At 41.2% G+C, this 18,876-nt stretch overlaps 1 protein-coding gene across 4 annotated transcripts in view; it reads left to right on the top strand.

Moving 5' to 3' along the window:
- AFAP1 (actin filament associated protein 1) overlaps nucleotides 1-18,876 on the top strand; it is a 168,313-nt gene that overhangs the window by 79,965 nt on the left and 69,472 nt on the right. For all 4 annotated transcript variants that reach the window (XM_084626774.1, XM_084626772.1, XM_084626773.1 and 1 more), the window contains one exon: nucleotides 18,757-18,865. In XM_084626774.1, the coding sequence (XP_084482900.1) occupies nucleotides 18,757-18,865 (109 nt within the window). The remainder of the gene's footprint in view (nucleotides 1-18,756; nucleotides 18,866-18,876) is intronic.

Here is an 18,876-nt window from a genome sequence, read left to right as displayed (position 1 = left end):
GAAGTTAGAAGATAGAGCTTTGCAAACACATTGTGCATGGCAAACAGCTTTGGCTGTTTATTTTCTCACACAAACATTTCCCCGTTACACTGTTATTTTACTGTATGTTTTTATTACTTTGCTTTCTTCCACCCCTTTACTATGGTAAAAAGGAGCTCCTGTCAATCCCTTCGTCCAATCCCCCTTTCCAATCCCTCTTCAGGGATCCCCTCTCATGAGAGTTTTCTCAAACAGGAATTGGGCTTCCTTCTTTGACTAGGAGCCATAGAGTCCTAGGGAAAGGGTTTCTATTTGAGATATTTTCTCATTTCCCAACAACAGGGCAGATGGATGCCCATTTTAGATCTCAGAGAATTGAATATCTTCGTACATTATTTGAGATTCCGGATGACAACTCTGGTCTCTATAATCCCCTTCCTCAATGAAGATGACTGGTTTGCAGCTTTCAGTTTGAAGGATACCTCTTTTCATATAGACATCCACCTAGCCCACAGGACATTTCTGTGCTTTACAGTGAGCCTAGAACATTACCAATACAGAGTCCTTCTTTTCAGCTTACTCAGTGGTCCCAGGAGTGTTCATGAAGGCGCTTGCCATGGTAGCAGCGCACTGTCGTCATCAGGGCAGACTTGATGTTACTTTACCTCAACAATTGGCTGCTTACGGGTCATTCATCCCAGGAAGTCCAGTCATTGGCACACTCCCTCCTAAGAGTCCTACAATCCTTAGGACTTTGAGTAAACTTAGAAAAGTCCACTTTAATCCCAACACAGGTTATAGTATTTGGTGGAGCGAAGCTGGAGTGGACAACCGCCAAAGCCAGTTTACGTCAAGATAGGTTCCTTGTGTTAAGGAACGTAATTGTCTGACTCCAAATAAGCCCAGAGGACAACCTGTTCCTGCCTAGTTCTTCTAGGCCTCATGGCTGCCTGCACATATGTAGAACCCTTCTCAAGGCTCCACCATAGTTGCCTCTAAGCTTGGCTTCATACAGTCTATTGATACCCTATAATCATGAGATTTCTAAAAGGCTTTATTCAGAACCTTTCCTCCTGTGTCAGCACCAACTCCTAGTTAGGATTTCAACCTGGTGTTGGCAGCACTTACGAATTTGCCACTTGAACCCTTGGCTTCCTGCTCACTTCTCCATCTAACCATGATGGCCTTCCTTAAAGCAGTCATTTCCACTTGGAGAGTAGGGAAATTTGCAGCTCTTACGGCATATCTCATAAGGACAAAGTGACCCTGAAGTTATTTCCCAAGTTCATCACAAAGGTTCCCTCTGAATTCCACCTGAATCAGACTGTTCATGTGCTAGTGTTCTATCAGGAACCTCACGTTTCCAGAGTGGACAGGAAGCTACATTCCCTGGTCATTCATGGAACTCTGACTTTCTACCTGTAGAGGACTAAGCCCTCCAGAAAATCCCTGAGATTGTTCATCTCATTCACTGAGCAGATGAAAAGGAAGCAATTTAATCTCAAATACTTTTCAAATGGATCTTGTATCCAACTATGAACAGATGGAAGACTCTTCTCCTCAGCGTTTAAGGACCCACTCTACTAGAGCACACACTGTCTCAGTATTTTGTCACCAAAGTATGCCTCTAGAGGAAATCTATAGAGTGGCAACATGGAGCTCATTGCACACCTTTACCAGACACTATGCCTTGAACCGGGCTTCTTTACTTGATGCATACTTTGGCACCACAGTGCTTCAATCTATGGTTCAGCATGGGTCCTTGCATCCCCTTCCTCATCAGTGAGTACTGCTTGTGAGTCACTGACGGTGAATACCCATAGGAACTGGCACTCAAAGAAGAGAGTACAGTTACTTACCTTACAGTAACTGGGAGTTCTTTAAGATGCCGTTCCTAAGGGTATTCACAACCTGCCTTTTTTCCCCCCTCTGCTTGGATCCTCCCTTTATTCAAGGTAGAGTAGGAACTGAATATCCGGTTGGTCTGTGCTAACCCCTATGCCCTCAGTTCAGAGCTCAAGGAGGCAAAGGATGCAGGCATAGATTAACGGGCATTGCTAATAAAGAATCTTCCAGTCTTGGGTGCATGGTGTGCAAGCGCACCTATAGTGACCACACGTCTTGAAGAACTCTCGTTATTAAAAGGTAAGTAACCTTCCTTTCTAGCCTGAGTACTTGAGTATGTCTTGGTGTACGTTTTCCCTATCGTTAAATTTGTACTATTTCTCTTGTAGAAGATGCTGTTGCTGTGACACTGCAAACAATGGTCCTTGCTCATGGGTTTGGAGTAACAAAAGAGAAGATGCTCCATGTCCTGCTCAACTGCTGCTGGTTTATCACCTAGGATCCCACTACTGTGGCATCATCAAGCAGCTTTAAAAATAACTTTCCAGTGAAGCAATGACATAATATCCTGTAGGTCCTGCTGTTCAGATATTCCTAAGGAAGACTAGCATAAATTATCCACAGCATGACAGAACACATAACTTCCATGCATTAGGTTGTGTGACGGGGTCGGGCCAGATGGCTACAGGAGAGTGATAGAAGGCAGATATATTAGCCCCAGGTTAAGTAGGTCCCTTTTCCCTGGGTAGGGTAACAGGGAAGGTTCCAGAACAATCAGGAAACTGGAAACAATAATTGGAAACAATTAAGACAGACAGGCTGATTAGAACTCCTGCAGCCAATCAAGAAGCTGCTAGAATCAATTAAGGCAGGCTAATCAGGGTAGCTGGGTTTAAAAAGGAGCTCACTTCAGTTTGTGGTGCGTGTGTGAGGAGCTGGGAGCAAGAGGCACTAGGAGCTGGGAGTGAGAAGGCATACTGTTGGAGGACTGAGGAGTACAAGCATTATCAGACACCAGGAGGAAGGTCCTATGGTGAGAATAAAGAAGGTGTTGGGAGGAGGCCATGGGGAAGTAGCCCAGGGAGTTGTAGCTGTCGCACAGCTGTTCCAGGAGGCACTCTAGACACCTGCATTCCACAGTGCCCTGGGCTGGAACGCAGAGTAGAGGGTGGGCCCAGGTTCCCCCCAAACCTCCCAACTCCTGGTCAGACACAGGAGGAGTTGACCTGGGCTGTGGGTTCACAAAAACGGCCAAACCAAGGGCTGCCGTGAAGCTCCAAGGCGAGCAAATCTGCCAATAAGCACAAGACCCACCAAGGTAGAGGAGGAACTTTGTCACAGTTGTCATAGTTCATCTGGCTGTCAGTGATTTCAGAGATAATGCTCTGTGCAATAAAAAAAAAAAAAGAAAAAAAATCCAACAGCGCACACAGTTATTTTGCATTATTTCCACAGTGCATGCATATTTTTGTTTTTCCTGGAACACTGACAGCCTAACTATTTAACCACAACAAGTGTCCAGCAATGTGCTAGACTCCCTATAGGTATAAATCAAAAGAGTAGGTCAATTCTACGCCCTACACTTCCCCACGTACATACATACTTACTCTGTAGGAGTGTTCCATATAAATGGGCTTCCTATTGTTGGGAATCAGTTTGACAGCCTCCTTTTATCTTGCTCTCTGTCAGGTATACTCACAGACTTTTATTAGAAAATGCCAAAAAGGGGATGGTGCCCTAGGAGAAGAAAATCCGTAGTGAAATCAAAAGGATTTTTTAAAGTGAGATGTTGCAAATTACATGAATCACTCTGTAAACACGAAGTATGCCAACTCTCTGGGTTCTCTTTGGAACACACAGATAGGATTACGATATAAGAAAAATACACTTCTTGAATACTAAAGAGGAAATTGTGTCTCTTTATTTTATATCAAGACTTCTTCTAGGGTTCAATATTACTCATTACTGTCTGGTCTCCCTTATAAAAATAGAGTTCTACGACATTGTTACATATTTTTTCCTTTCAGAAAAATGCTGGAAATTAGCTTTTTTCCTTCCTTGTATTAAAAGGTCAAATTGTGTAAATTCAATAAAAGTTAATTGATTAAAGCCATTTGAGTATGGTTAAAAGCTGACTAATGATTTCAATTTAAAAGGACCTTGAATAGCATCTTCCATAATTAACAATAATGCTGGATTTTTAGTACTGTAGATTCTGTTGGCAGCTTATTACTTTTAAGGCTACAGCCAAAGACACACTAGTGGTTCATGAAGGAAAGAATAATTAAATTAATGGAAGTAAATGGTAAAGGGGATATAATGCAACATGTGTTTACCAAAGGTAGATAATGCCAGACTAACCTGATTTCCTTCTTTGAGAAAATAACTGATTTTTTAGAAAAGGGAAGTGCAGTAGATCTGATATACTTAAAGCATTTGCACAGTAGCACAAGGGAAATGATTAGTGAAATTAGGGGAGATGGGGCTCATTAAAAGAACTGTAAGATGAATAAGGAACTGGCTAAAGGGAAGAAGGCAATGGGTTGTGCTGAAAGGTGGATTATCGGACTAGAAGGAGGTTACTAGTGAAATTCCTCAAAGGTTAGTCTTCTGACCAATCTTATTCAATATTTTTGTTAATGGCTTTAGCACAAAGGATTTGCTAATGAAATTTGGTAATAATACAAAGTTGGGAGTTATTGTCAATGCAGAGGAGGTCCAAATATTATACAGGAAGATCTAATTTTGGTTGTTGGGTTTAGTGTTCAGGTACTGGGTGGTGTTGGTGGCCTGTGATATACAGTCAGTAGGACGAGGTGTTTGGTTGCTCCTTCTGGCCTTAGACTCTGTGACTCTAATACTGTTTGTACATTTACTAACGTGTCTTTTTTCGGAGTAACAGTCGTGTTAGTCTGTATTCACAAAAAGAAAAGCAGTACTTGTAACACCTTAGAGACTAACCAATTTATTTGAGCATAAGCTTTCGTGAGCTACAGCTCACAAATACAGAACGACATATTACAAAGACAAATGACTAGATTAAATCTGTTTTTAGTAGCGAAGGTAACATTAGTGATCCTTGTGTCTGGGTTTCCCCTCCTCACACCACAATATAAAAATACTGTTTCCAAATTATTTCTTTATATTACCATAGTGTATTAAAAAGAATACTTTAAAATATTTTCAAAAGACACTAGAAAAGAATTTTATTAAAAATTCTGATTCTCCCCCCCCCAAACTACGATATTAAACCTATTGCTTCCCTATGATGAGGCTAACTTCGATCAATAGCATACTTACATTTTCAGATGAATGTAAAAGTAACACATGTTCAGCATTAGACCCCCACAATCCAATTTGGCTCTCTTTCTTCACTTTTCTGTCTCTGACTTGTGTGCAGTAGTGCTGATATGTGATCTGGAAATATGCTTGCTTTTACTGATCACTCTGCAACTGTCACTATGTTTTACTTCCTCATTTACAATGAGAGTATGACCCATTCTTCTTGATTTGAGTTTCCTTGTGGCAAATTGTACGCTGTTCTCTTGGAAGCCCTGATAGCTCCTTGCTCTACAGCTCCCTTTCTTAATAGCTCTGACCTCACTCCAGTTTTCTTTCCAAGCAAGCACAAGAAATGTTCCAGACCTGTCTTTTCTTCGCCCCACCACCACTTCGAACTGAACCTAGCTAGGGACTTTGCTTCTTGGCTTGAGCTCCTTTATCAACAGTCTTGTATGCTTCAGGCTGGCACCAGTTCTTTCCCCAAGTATTTCAGATTTCCCTCTGCCAGGGGGCTATGAAAGTGGCTAAGTAGTGTCTGTCTTCCTCTTTTTATGCACCAACCAACTTTCCTCTTCTCCTTCAAATGTCTCCAAAATGCTTTTCTTCTGGGATGCATGTCAATGATGCCTTATGCAAGACTACAAGACCACTTCATCTCCACCCCTAGTTTTATCTATGCCTATATAAGACCAAAGTCCACTGGAGGGACCTCAGCATATTCTGTGTCTGTACAGTGTCATGTACATTGCTAGTATTTAATGAAAGGGTAGGTTTTGTCTTGTAGCCATGCTGTTGGGAGTTGTTATCCAGGTAGCCCCCCATTCAGTAAGGTTCTAGATACAGAGATGTCAAGAGGTTCTCTTCAAAATGCAGGAAATACCACCCCTCTTTAATCAGGTATATTTTGCATGCTTGCTTCTTTAAGAGAATTTGCAGTGCTTCACTGTAGTCTGTAAGCAGTTGTTTCATGGCTGGTCCCAGCTACCTTTCTTTGTCTGGTCCCTGAGGTACCTTCCAGCCATTGGGGGATGTAGAGGAATTTGAATATTGTTGTTGAATGTTAAGATGACAGAGCCCGAGTAAATTGAATATATATATTCCAATAAATACAGATCTGCATTCAATTGTTGGTTTCAAATCAGATTATTAGTTCATAAATGGTAATATTTAAAAGACTATGTTTCTAGCCTACAACTGGTATGATATTTTATAAAATCTTTTTCGCAAATATTGAAGTTAAAATACGTTAAATGTAGAAGGCTGACGTCCAGATTATGAGTTTCTACAAAACATGTGTGGGACTCAGAGGAAAATGTTAGAGTTATTGTTTACAAAGTGCAAACACTTTGCAGCCATGTAAATGATGATGTCCCTGCTCCAAACAGTTGACAATATAACTCAGACTTATACATACGTTATAACAACAGCTAGCTGCTCAAATGCTGAGGCAGGGTGGTCTTGTGTTTAAAGCACAGGGCTGGGAGTCAGAGCTAGATTCTGTCCCTGAGTCTGCCACTGACCTCACTGTATGTTGCAGTGCTCAAGATTGGAGGTGGTAATTCCGTGGGTTGCCATGACCAGGGTAACATTTGTCAGCATGGGGTGCAGCATCGTGACCACATAGACATGGAAAAGGCTGATTCTTGCATCTATTGCTATTCTTGCAGCTAATCTTGAGTATCCAATTACAGTGAAGACTCTGGACGGAACCCAAACCTGTGTATGTTCCAGTGACTGGAGGACAGCCTTCCTCAACTGAAGATGATTGGCTGGTTCTTTGAAAATTTTTTTCCCCTTCTAGCCATGTCTTTGTTAAATGTGCATGTGTAACTGGTTCTGTGGGTCTGGGTCCAGAGATCATCTGGGGAGGCATTTGCATAAGTAAATGAAGCTAAAAACTTCAGACTTTGGATGCCTACAGTTTCTGTCCTTTCTTCTGGCTATGTTGTCCTTCAGAATTCTGTTTCCTTTGCCATTCCTATGTTTTCCCTGATACTTGAATTGGTCTTGGGTATTATTATTATTTTATTTTGTTTTATTTTATTTTATTTTATTTATTATTCTTTATTTCACATTTGTATATAGCATCATAGGAATGTCTTTAAGTGATCTAATTCTGAGACTTTTATGACACCCTTTTATGAAGAATAACATAAATTGAATTCTATTTCAAAGCTTTCTTCTTCTCCAGCCTGCAAGGGCATACAGTCTTGGATTGGCTTTTACTACAGTTCAGCCATTTGCTCAATCCATTACAGTTAGGGTTTACAGTTGACTCAAATTGCTCTACTAAAGGCATATATAGTGACCTAACTGTCTGTCTAAATGAAGCAGAATGTCATCTCTTCTAATTGTATTAGATCTGCTGGTGAACTTCGACCCACTGGACTATAAGAGTGTTATTTTGTTTGTTGCTGCTATTGCTTTTCTAGAGCAATGGCTCTGAACCTTTTCAGACTGCTGTACCCCTTTCAGGAGGCTGATTTGTCTTGCGTACCCCCAAGTTTCACCTCATTTAAAAACTACTTGCTTACAAAATTAGACCAAAAAATACAAAAGTGTCACAGCACCCTTTTACTGAAAAATGCTTACTTTCTCATTTTTACCATATAATTATAAAATAAATTGTGACCCCTGGGTAGAGAAACACTGATATAGTATGTACAGCAGTATAAACAAGTCATTGTCTGTATGAAATTTTAGTTTGTACTGACTTCGCTAGCGCTTTTCATGTAGCCTGTTGTAAAACTAGGCAAATATCTAGATGAGTTGACGTACTCCATTGAAGACCTCTGAGTACCCCCAGGGGAACACGTTCCCTTGGTTGCGATCAACAGCTTGTACTCTCATTTGCTGTGATCGGGTCTCATCATGTTACCAGTTTCTTATTGCTATGTCATCCCTATCCATGGAATGACATACCTTCTGTTGCTAGTTTCTTATTGTCATGTCTTCCCTATCCATGCGATGCCATTCCTGAGCTGGTTTCCTCTTTTAAACTTGCTTAAACTTAAAGGTGAAATTTTCCAAAGCACTCATCATTGGCCTAACTCTGCTCCCACTGAAGTCAATGATATAACTCCTGTTGCTTTCAATGGGGGCAGAGTTAGGATAATGCTGGCCACTTGTGAAAATCCTACCCAAATTCTCCTCCTGTTTTGTTTCATTTTTTAAAAGAAAACTCTTCACTATATCATGCTGTGGACAAACCTTCACAGAATAATGGCATAATTTAATTGGCATTGCCATGTCAACTTTCTCTTCTTCTCCCTGTGTCTGCTGTTTCTTGTCTTAACCCCTCATCATGCCATCTGCATGAATACCTTGTAAGCTCCTTCAGGAGGAAAGTGCCTAGCACAGTTAGAATAAAAAATCAGTAATCACGTCTGACTGGTACTTTCACAGAGACTATAATTTAAATCCATTTTCCTGGGATTTATATCGAGGTATTTGCCAGAATTCTGATTAAGGACCATCGCTCTTCTCTCTACACCTGTACCTTTTTGGTACATAGACTAATTCTTATTGATTTTATATACAAATTCGTTCTGCCTTTTCTTTATTTTCTGGGTTCTTCATCTGTATATTTCCAGTTGTCTAAGTGACACCTCCAAGTGGATATGTATTAATCTTTCATTATTAATCCTAAATAAAACAGAAATTTAATTTTTTCATTCTTTTTACTTTTGAATCTCTGAGGTAAATTAATTCCACATTTCTTCTGTCACTGTGCCATGGAGTGCCTGCCTTTTGTCATTTAAGTGGTGTGTACTGTACAAATTTTATTTAATAAATATCTCAAATTCTGTACTGGGCTACAATCTGATCCCTGGGGAGCATGTATTGCGATTACCCAACATTGTGAGGGAGGGATCCCCCCTTCCTATGTGTTTTGCCGTTACCATCAGTCTCTTGGCTGTCTTTACTGCCAACTCTGTCTTCTTATTTCTTTTTGGGTACCTAGAGGAAGATACCTTGTGCTCAAATTCCCATTTGGCGCTGAATTGTTTGTTTTAATTCTGGTGCAGTGTACTGTCACTGTCTGAGCATAGCATGCCAGGTATGCCATACCTTGCAAAATGCAACTTCCTAATCACAGTCCTTGCCTGAGTGTCCTCTAGAGAGATCACTTCTCAGAAATTGGAGAAGTAGTCTACTGTAACCATGTGGTTCCTGTCATTAAAAGTGAACAGGTCTGTGCCAGTCTTTCCCCAGGGTTGGGTGGGATTTCATGAAGCTATAGAGTCTCCATCTGTTGTTAGTCCCCATACTCTTTGCACACCTCACACGGTTGCATATACACTCTCTGTTGGGCATTCATTAGACACTCTCTGTTGGCCATTAGACACGTTCCCTGTTTCATTTCATATAAGCCGCTGTCCCCAGGTGTGAAGTTTGTATCCATCTCATTATGTCAGCTCTTAACTCTGCTGGAATTACTGCTTTGTCTCCTTTAAACAAAATCCTGTCCTGCATGTACAGCTGATGATTCACCTGGTTGTAGTGGGTAAACTCCTGTGGCATTTGCTCCTTGCAATGTGGCCAGCCCTGCGGTATGATCTTGCATTTTTTGTAAACTGCATGTAGTACCCAATGCTGTTTGGTGCTTTGTTGGAATGCCTGAAGCCTCTCATCTGAGATTTGAAGGTACTCTGTGTCCTGTTCCACAGTTATTTGTATTGTAGTCTGGGAAGTATGCCCTGCTAGGCAGTGCTTAATTTGTTCCAGGGCTTGCCAGAGCTAAGCTCCAGCACCTCTAGGCTTGGCGGTTCCTAGCCCCAGCGCTTCAGTTATGAATGTAAAAAAATTGCTTGAGCCCTGGCACCTCTTTCGGTACACTTAGCAGCAGTGCTTAATTTGCATCTGCCACTAGTAGTGACTTTCTTGGTCAGTATCTCATCCTTGCGCTAGAGTCTTTGCCAATCATCTCTAGTCCCTCCAAGTCCCATGCCGTTTGCTACAGATAGGAAATGAAGAATACTCTAGCCAGGTGAGACTGTAACTACTTAATCTGTAGTGTTTGGCTAGAACAAAATAGAAATTTAGCAAGGACATAGAGGTATCATAGCTACTCTTACAGAAAGTGCAATAGCTTCTTTAATGACTCTAGGTAGTCAGGTTGTCAGGATGCACTTCATGTAAAGGTAGTAACATAATACCAACTTAAATATTAGAAGATATATGACAGATAGAAAAGTAAAAAAAATAGGAGCAATTTGTCTAGTTGTGCAGGGTTACCTGATTTTCATCAGACTCAATCATCTTATCTAATAAGCAAGCTAGTTGCATTTGGGGATGCTTGTCATTTGCAGATGAATTCATAAAGTTTTATTGAAATCAGATGTTCTGTTTTGATGCATTCCATGTAAGTTCTGCTCTTGAAAAGTTGCCAGAAAAATTTACAACTTTATAGTGAATTGAAATGCAACAATGCAACTAGCAATAACATGTTTTTTAAAAAAATAATTATAAATATCAATAAATCAGAATGTCTGTATGTAGATTCATACATTTTTGATTTGCTGCACAAAGCATTAGGAGTGCCAGATCTCATAGAAAACACAGGGGTTTACAGTACAGACTTTGAATGTGGTCTATGTTTCTGCTTTAAAAAAAAAAAAAGACAAAAGCAAGCTGTCTCACTTTAATCAGAAAACATTCTTTATAATGGACATTTTTGAAAAGTGCCTTCAGTTGTTTCTACTGTTTGTGCCTCTTTCAAAAGCCATTGTGCTGGGGGATTTTCATTGTTTTTAAAACTTTGTCTATGGCAAGAACTGCAAAATACATTTCAGAAATCAGGGCCCCGTTAATTCAGAAATGGATTCCATCTGTGTTGACATTGGCTGCACATGTTTACCCGCTCCAGCTGTGTGAAGTAACCAGTGCTCTAAAGGGGTCGAATTCAGACAAGCACCATTTGTGTTTCATTTCCCTTCTTTTTTTTCCCACTTTCTTTTTGAATAACATTTAGACTAAAAACAAGCATTTTTCAGTTCTCTGTTGGAATCTCTTATTTATTGCTGAATAAAAGATAGCTTAGAAGCCTTGTATCTGTGCTGCATCAAAATATGCATGACTCGCTAGACCAAAATTTCCTAGATGAATTGGTTTAATAATAGGAAGTTCATACATATACATATGATCTCACACACACACAATGGGAAAATAGTTTAAGGCTAGACTGGGACATTAAAGTCTTCCTGGACAAGGGGAGGCACACATCCAAGAGCAGACCAGGGAGCAAACTGACCCTAAGAGTCACAATTCATTACTTAGTTTTGCCCCTTGCTCCAAAGAGAGGTAATCTGCAACTGATATAAACCAGTAGGAAATTACTTCCCCCTCTTCCCTGCCTCAGAACAAAGCTCTGTCCACTTGTGTGAGAGGGGCAATGCCAGCCCCACAGAGGTTGCTGTCCACCCTGTGTGGTGTCCGGCAATGCAGGTAGCTCATAGCTAGCACCCGTTTGCTCCCTTGTGAAAATGCATAGGGCGACAGGCAGTCTTGCCCTCAATGCGCTCTCAGTTTTTCAGCATTAATAGGTATCCAACATTGGTTGATCTAATTGGTTGTCTATTAGAAAAGCTGGATGAGCACAAGTCCATGGGGCCGGATGCGCTGTATCTGAGGGTGCTAAAGGAGTTGGTGGATGTGATTGCAGAGCCATTGGCCATTATCTTTGAAAACTCATGGCGATCGGGGGAGGTCCCGGACGACTGGAAAAGGCTAATGTAGTGCCCATCTTTAAAAAAGGGAAGAAGGAGGATCTGGGGAACTACATGCCACTCAGCCTCACCTCAGTCCCTGGAAAAATCATGGAACAGGTCCTCAAGGAATTAATTTTGAAGCACTTAGAGGAGCGGAAAGTGATCAGGAAAGTCAGCATGGATTCACCAAGGGCAAGTCATGCCTGACTAACCTAATTGCCTTCTATGACAAGATAACTGACTTTGGGGATGAGGGGAAAGCAGTGGATGTGTTATTCCTTGATTTTAGCAAAGCTTTTGATACGGTCTCCCACAGTATTCTTGCCAGCAAATTAAAGAAGTTATGGGCTGGATGAATGGACTATAAGATGGATAGAAAGCTGGCTAGATCATCGGGCTCAATGGGTAGTGATCGATGGCTCTATATCTAGTTGGCAGCTGGTATCAAGCAGAGTGCCCAAGGGTCGGTCCTGGGGCTGGTTTTGTTCAATATCTTCATTAATGATCTGGAGGATGGTGTGGATTGCACCCTCAGCAAGTTTGCAGATGACACTAAACTGGGAGGAGTGGTAGATACACTGGAGGGTAGGGATAGGATACAGAGGAACCTAGACAAATTAGAGAATTGGGCCAAAAGAAATCTGATGAGGTTCAGCAAGGAGAAGTGCAGAGTCCTGCACTTAGGACGGAAAAATCCTATGCACCGCTACAGACTAGGGACTGAATGGCTAGGCAGCAGTTCTGCAGAAAAGGACTAGGGGTTACAGCAAAAAGAACGAGGACTACTTGTGGCACCTTAGAGACTAACAAATTTATTTGGGCATAAGTTTCGTGGGCCAAAACCCACTTCATCAGATGCATGGAGTGGAAAATACAGTAAAAAGATAAATAGATAGATATAAAAAGAAAAGGAGTACTTGTGGCACCTTAGAGACTAACCAATTTATTTGAGCATAAGCTTTCGTGAGCTACAGCTCACTTCATCGGATGTGTTGTCAAATTGTCAAAGTCAGATTCAAGACTCACAAAATTTGTCAGACCACTCTGTTTATTAGCAAAGCGCTTTGCCAGTGCACCCAGATATGTGAGCCTCCTGCAAAAGCTCAAGCTAACTTTATTTAAACAGATAAGGGAAAGCCAATTTAACATAAGAGACAAAAGGAAGCAGAAACTGACAAATATACATACATATCTTATTTGCACACTAACGTTTACCAATCTCCTAGCTCAGTAGGAGCTCTAAGTTAATTAGTTTGAGGACCCATTGTCTCACACTCCTTAATGTTTCTCTTCCTGACAACTATATTTCAACAAACCCTTCAAGCAGCATTTCTTTAATGAATTATAATTTCAATATAATTCATTCTACTTTCACAGTCCCTCCTTTTGGTCAAGCTACGCAATGACCAACAATTACTGGGTTCCACATATCAATCGTTCTTTATCTCTTTGTTCATCAGTGATATTTAAAATCATCAAATTAGCACTCTGGTTTGGGGCAGCTATCTGTGTCGCATGCCTGACACAACTTTGGATACAACAGGAAAGTAACTGAAAACATACAAAAATTATTAGGATTCCAAACAGGAGAGTTAGGGCTCCCTGAAACAACCAGTTTCCTATGCCAGAGAAATTGAAAAGGTTACTTAGTCACTTCCATAAAGAACTTGGCTCTTTGTGGGGAAGGTATGTGATTTGTTCTAAGTGGCTAGCACGATCTATTACCTCATTGGTGTTGTCTGGTATATACACACAGCAGTCTTTTCCAAATGAGAGCACAAGTCCCTCCTTTTGCCGCCAGCACTATGTCCAATGCCTGACGGTTTTGGAGGGCCATCTGTCAGATTGCCCCTGTTTCTTTGGCCAGGGCTCTTAAACTTTCTCCAGTTTCATTTGCCATTATTTCAACTACTGCTTGTAACCTTAGGAGCCTTTTTGCATGGTGTATTACTCCCCCTAATGGTATTAAGGAACCGCCAATGGCCTCTTCCCAGGTTAAGGGGCTTATGTTATTTACATACCATTGGGCATCTGTTAAGTCCCTTCTTTTTCGCCTGAAATTGCGGAGGCGTTCTCGAGGGAAGGTTCCTAGCACTCAGAATTGTGGGAAGAGTCAGGCGGGATAACAGATTCCTGACCAATTAGCTGGTAGTGCGGTATAAGCTCTGGTCCCACACACCCAGTGATGGCCTATTAAGGCCAGGAAGGGTTGGTTGCACCCATTTGTCATATAGGTGTTTGCAAAGGAGGAGTAGTATCCCCCAAAGGGTACAGGGTAATTCTCCTTACGAGGAGTGGTGTTATTTGCATGACATTGAAAGATTTGTATTGTTTTCACTAAGGTTACTGTAGGGGAACATGAGATTGACTTCTCTATTTGATCCCAGGTTGAGAAAAAATTCATATCTCCATACCCGGCCCTCCCCTTTTTAGTTTTGTTTGAATAATCCCATACACCATTGGCCACAATATGCTGAAGGCAACGGCTTTTCCCCAGATCCAGCCCTGTCCCATTACATGCATCCGATGAAGTGAGCTGTAGCTCACGAAAGCTTATGCTCAAATAAATTGGTTAGTCTCTAAGGTGCCACAAGTCCTCCTTTTCTTTTTATGAATACACACTAACACAGCTGCTACTCTGAAACCTATATATATATAGATATAGATATATACAGAGAACATGAAAAGATGTGGGTTGCCTTACCAACTCTAACAAGACAAATCAATTACAGTGAGCTATTATCAGCAGGAGGAAAAATCACTTTTAGAGTGGTAATCAGGATGACCCATTTCAAACAGTTGACAAGAAGGTGTGAGTAACAGTAGGGGGAAAAATGAGCATGGGGAAATAGTTTTTAGTTTGTGTAATGACCCATCCCTCCCAGTCTTTATTCAGGCCTAATTTGGTGGTGTCCAGTTTGCAAATTATTTCCAGTTCTGCAGTTTCTCATTGGAGTCTGTTTTTTGAAGTTTTTTTGTTGAAGAATTGCCACTTTTAGGTCTGTAATTGAGTGTCCAGGGAGGTTGAAGTCACTGACTGGTGTTTGAATTTTATAATTCTTGACGTCTGATTTGTGTCCATTTACTCTTTTGTGTAGAGACTGTCCGATTTGGCCAGTGTACATGGCGGAGGGGCATTGCTGGCACATGATGGCATATTTCACATTGGTAGATGTGCAGGTGAACGAGCCCCTGATGGTGTGGCTGATGTGATTAGGTCCAAGAAGTGGACAAGAAGCTGGATATGAGTCAACAGTGTGCCCTTGTTGCCAAGAAGGCTAATGGCATTTTGGGCTGTATAAGTAGGAGCATTGCCAGCAGAACGAGGGATGTGATCATTCCCTTCTATTTGGCATTGGTGAGGCCTCATCTGGAGTACTGTGTCCAGTTTTGGGCCCCACACTACAAGAAGGATGTGGAAAAATTGGAGAGAGTCCAGCAGAGGGCAACAAAAATGATTAGGGGACTGGAACACATGACTTATGAGGAGAGGCTGAGGGAACTGGGATTGTTTAGTGTGCGGAAGAGAAGAAGGAGGGGGGGTTTGATAGCTGCTTTCAACTACCTGAAAGGTGGTTCCAAAGAGGATGGATCTAGACTATTTTCAGTGGTAGTGGATGACAGGACAAGGAGTAATGGTCTCAAGTTGCAGTGGGGGAGATTTAGGTTGGATATTAGGAAAAACCTTTTCACTAGGAGGGTGAAACACTGGAATGCGTTACCTAGGGAGGTGGTGGAATCTCCTTCCTTAGACATTTTTAAGGTCAGGCTTGACAAAGCCCTGGCTGGGATGATTTAGTTGGGGATTGGTCCTGCTTTGAGCAGGGGGTTGGACTAGATGACCTCCTGAGGTCCCTTCCAACCCTGATATTTTATGATTCTATGCAGCAACCGATGAACTTGAAAGATTATTTTATTTGGCCGATCATGTGTTTAGCAGAATCAGACAAGGTGTTTGTCTAAAAATGTAGTGTGACGAAGGCTGTCATCATGGGCTCATCAGAGGTGAGCATTGACAGCTCAATAGTGAATGATAGGTAGGTTGGGATTGACTGTGAATTGCCTTGAAAGTGAATACAAGCAGCTTATGTTATGTGTGATAGAGAAGGGGAGCCAGCGGAGGGATGCAAAGAGAGGGGTGACATGGTATGACATTCCAGGATTCAATCCAGACCAGTGAGGGGTTGTGTCGCCACCTCGCCTTGTATCCTGGGGTGCTTCACAATGCTTTGCTGCTGTACCTCCCAGCCTAGGCTCCTCACAAATAGCATGCAGGTCACACTCTGAGTGTCTGTGTGTAGCTCCAGCCTGCCAGCACACTCCAAGCACGCTCTGGCTTCCACCAGCCTTGGTTACCACTTGCAGGCTGACCCCAACACAGTCTCAGTCCCAGATTTTCCCTAGAAAACATGTGTTCTGAAGTGTCCAGCCCTTTCCAGTGATAGTTGAGATATTTTAAGTCCGATGCCCCTGTAAGAGAACAATATACAACAGTTTGCTACTTTAATCGAAGTTACCAAACAATTCACAACACAGAGTTAGTTTTGATTAAAAAATAAAATAAGTTTATTTTACTACAAAGAAAGAGATTTTAAAGGAGTACAGATATAAGGAATTCAAGTCAGAAATGGTTACAAGAGAGATAAAGATAAAACACTTTCTCGTGCTAAAACTTAACAAAGTGGACTTCGTTCAAGATAAATTCTTACCACGTGCTCCCAGCAACAAGGCTTACCAAATTTCAGGTCAGGATCTTTCCCAAAGTCAAAGGGCTGCTTCCTTTGTCATTCCTCCACTTCCCCCATGTCTGGTAGAGAAAGTGGTTGGTGGTGTTTACTAAAATGAAGATCTGTTTGTTCCTGCCCCTCATCCATGCCAAAGAATGGCCATTTGACAGGTGATTGCCCATCAGGTTTGATGATACTTGGCTAGTATCAGCTTTTGCTCTGTCTTTGAGAAACTGACTTGTCTGGTAGGTGTAAAATGTGTTCAGCTCATGTTTATGACGTTACATATAATGTTGCTACACACATTTCACTGTGATATTATGGACCAGTGAGTTACTAGTTTTCAAATGCTACCTCACAAGATGTATTTTGTACAAAGATTACTATAGTAGACTATGTAGTGTGTAGGCTGTGAATACAGGGGTAGATTTGATCACACATGGTCAAAGTGATGTTCTTGGAAAATGCAGCAGCATTCTGAATGGATACAAGCAGAGCAAGATTGTGTTTGTCGATGCCAGAGAGAAGGATGTTGCAGTAATCAAGACATGAGATAAGCACTTGGATGAGAGTTTTAGCTATGAGGATGGATTTTAAAAGGCTGTAGCTTAGAGATGTTATGCAGAAAGAATCAGTAAAATTTAGACATAGCGTGAATTTGATGACCTGAAGGGAGGGATGATACCCAGGTTACAGGCCTCCGTGACAGGCAGGATGGTGGTGTGCCTAGTGATTGGGAGAGGAGGTAGCAGAGAGGACTTGGGAGTGAGGGAGGAGATTAAGAGCTCTGTTTTAGCCACGTTGAGCCTGAATTGTCGTTAGATATCTGTAAGGAGATGTCAGGGAGACAGGACAAGATATTTGTTTGGTCAAAAGGAGACTGGTCTGAAATAGAGAGGTAGATCTGAGTTCTCAGCATTGACATGGTAGTTGAATTTGTGTTTGCAAATGAGATTACCCAGAGATAAGGTGTAGAAAAAGATGTAACATAGCATACAATAAGCCTGTGGCATTGAAAGGCGGTATACAAATTCCCTTCAGTGTGAAACTGTAGGATTAAGATCTTGCAGCAAACATGAGTGAAATCTATAAAATATGGTGGTTTTCCTGCTTGTCAAAGAAATATGACAGTAACCTGATATGGTATAAATCATGCAATACTAAAATTTACCTTGCTACTGTATCAGCCTATCAGCAACTAGTGTTTAAAATTCAAGACAGATTATATTTAGAAAGCCAGCATTTTAAAATTTGAATATTTATCAGTAAGTGTCGATTTTCTGAACTATTATATTGTCACCTGCAGAAGGCTCTGCATAAAGTTATTTGGATTAACTCATTCATTCAGAAATATAATGTAACTGAAGAACTAACTGATCCCTGAACTATGAACTAGGTGATCCACCAAAGGTCTCTTCCAATCCAGTGAATTTGGTATTAAAATGGTCTGTGCATTGTTAGTGGAGGGTATATTTATGTCCTTTTACAACATGAACATTTGTGTCTCTGAAAACAGCACACTGTTAGCATCTTCCACCCTGATCCTGTACAATTGTCTGCACAGAAAAATCCTTGAATGGGATTCCATGCAAAGATAGAGTCCAGCTACATGGATTCTATTGTAGGATCCTGAGTTTATAGTTCTTAAATAAAAAAAAAAAAAAGTCTTCTTTTCAAGATGTTAGACTGTAAAACGTTTTTGACTTCTTAATATTTACATAGTAAGAGTATTTTTTAATGTAGTTTCAATCCTTTATCCCAGTTCTGCTACTCTGATGATGCTGAGTAATACTTTAGTCGGCATGTTGTCCTGCTGGAATCACCTGTAGTATTTACAGAGTAAGGTACTACTCGACATGAGCAATGGAGACAGATTTGGGCCCTTTGAGGCTTCAGAATGTATCATCAGGATATGGAAGATGATGTGGCTAAATTCCTTCTGCTGCTTTGCTAATCTCAACGACTAACCTATTATTTTATTATAACAACCCATGGGGAGCTTGAAACTTGGACCGATTTTCTTTCCAAAAGCTGCTACCCTCCACAACCTCTGTTGTATAAAGAAGCAAAAAGTCACAAGAGAATTAGTTGTCATTGCTAACCTTGGTAGTGGTCCCATAATTAGCAGTGAACATTAGCGGACATCTTAGGTGCATTTTATTGATCAGTGATCTGTTGGGCTTTTGATCTCATTCATTTCTTTCTTCATTTAGCCACCAGATAATGGGCCTCCACCGCTACCAACATCGTCCCTTCCTGAAGGCTACTATGAGGAGGCGGTGCCACTTAGTCCTGGAAAGGCTCCTGAATATATCACTTCCAGTGAGTAATAT

Source organism: Lepidochelys olivacea (genome assembly GCF_965140295.1).
Source record: "Lepidochelys olivacea isolate rLepOli2 genome assembly, chromosome: 4".
Lineage (NCBI taxonomy): Eukaryota > Metazoa > Chordata > Testudines > Cheloniidae > Lepidochelys > Lepidochelys olivacea.
This window is presented reverse-complemented; position numbering and strand designations above follow the sequence as displayed.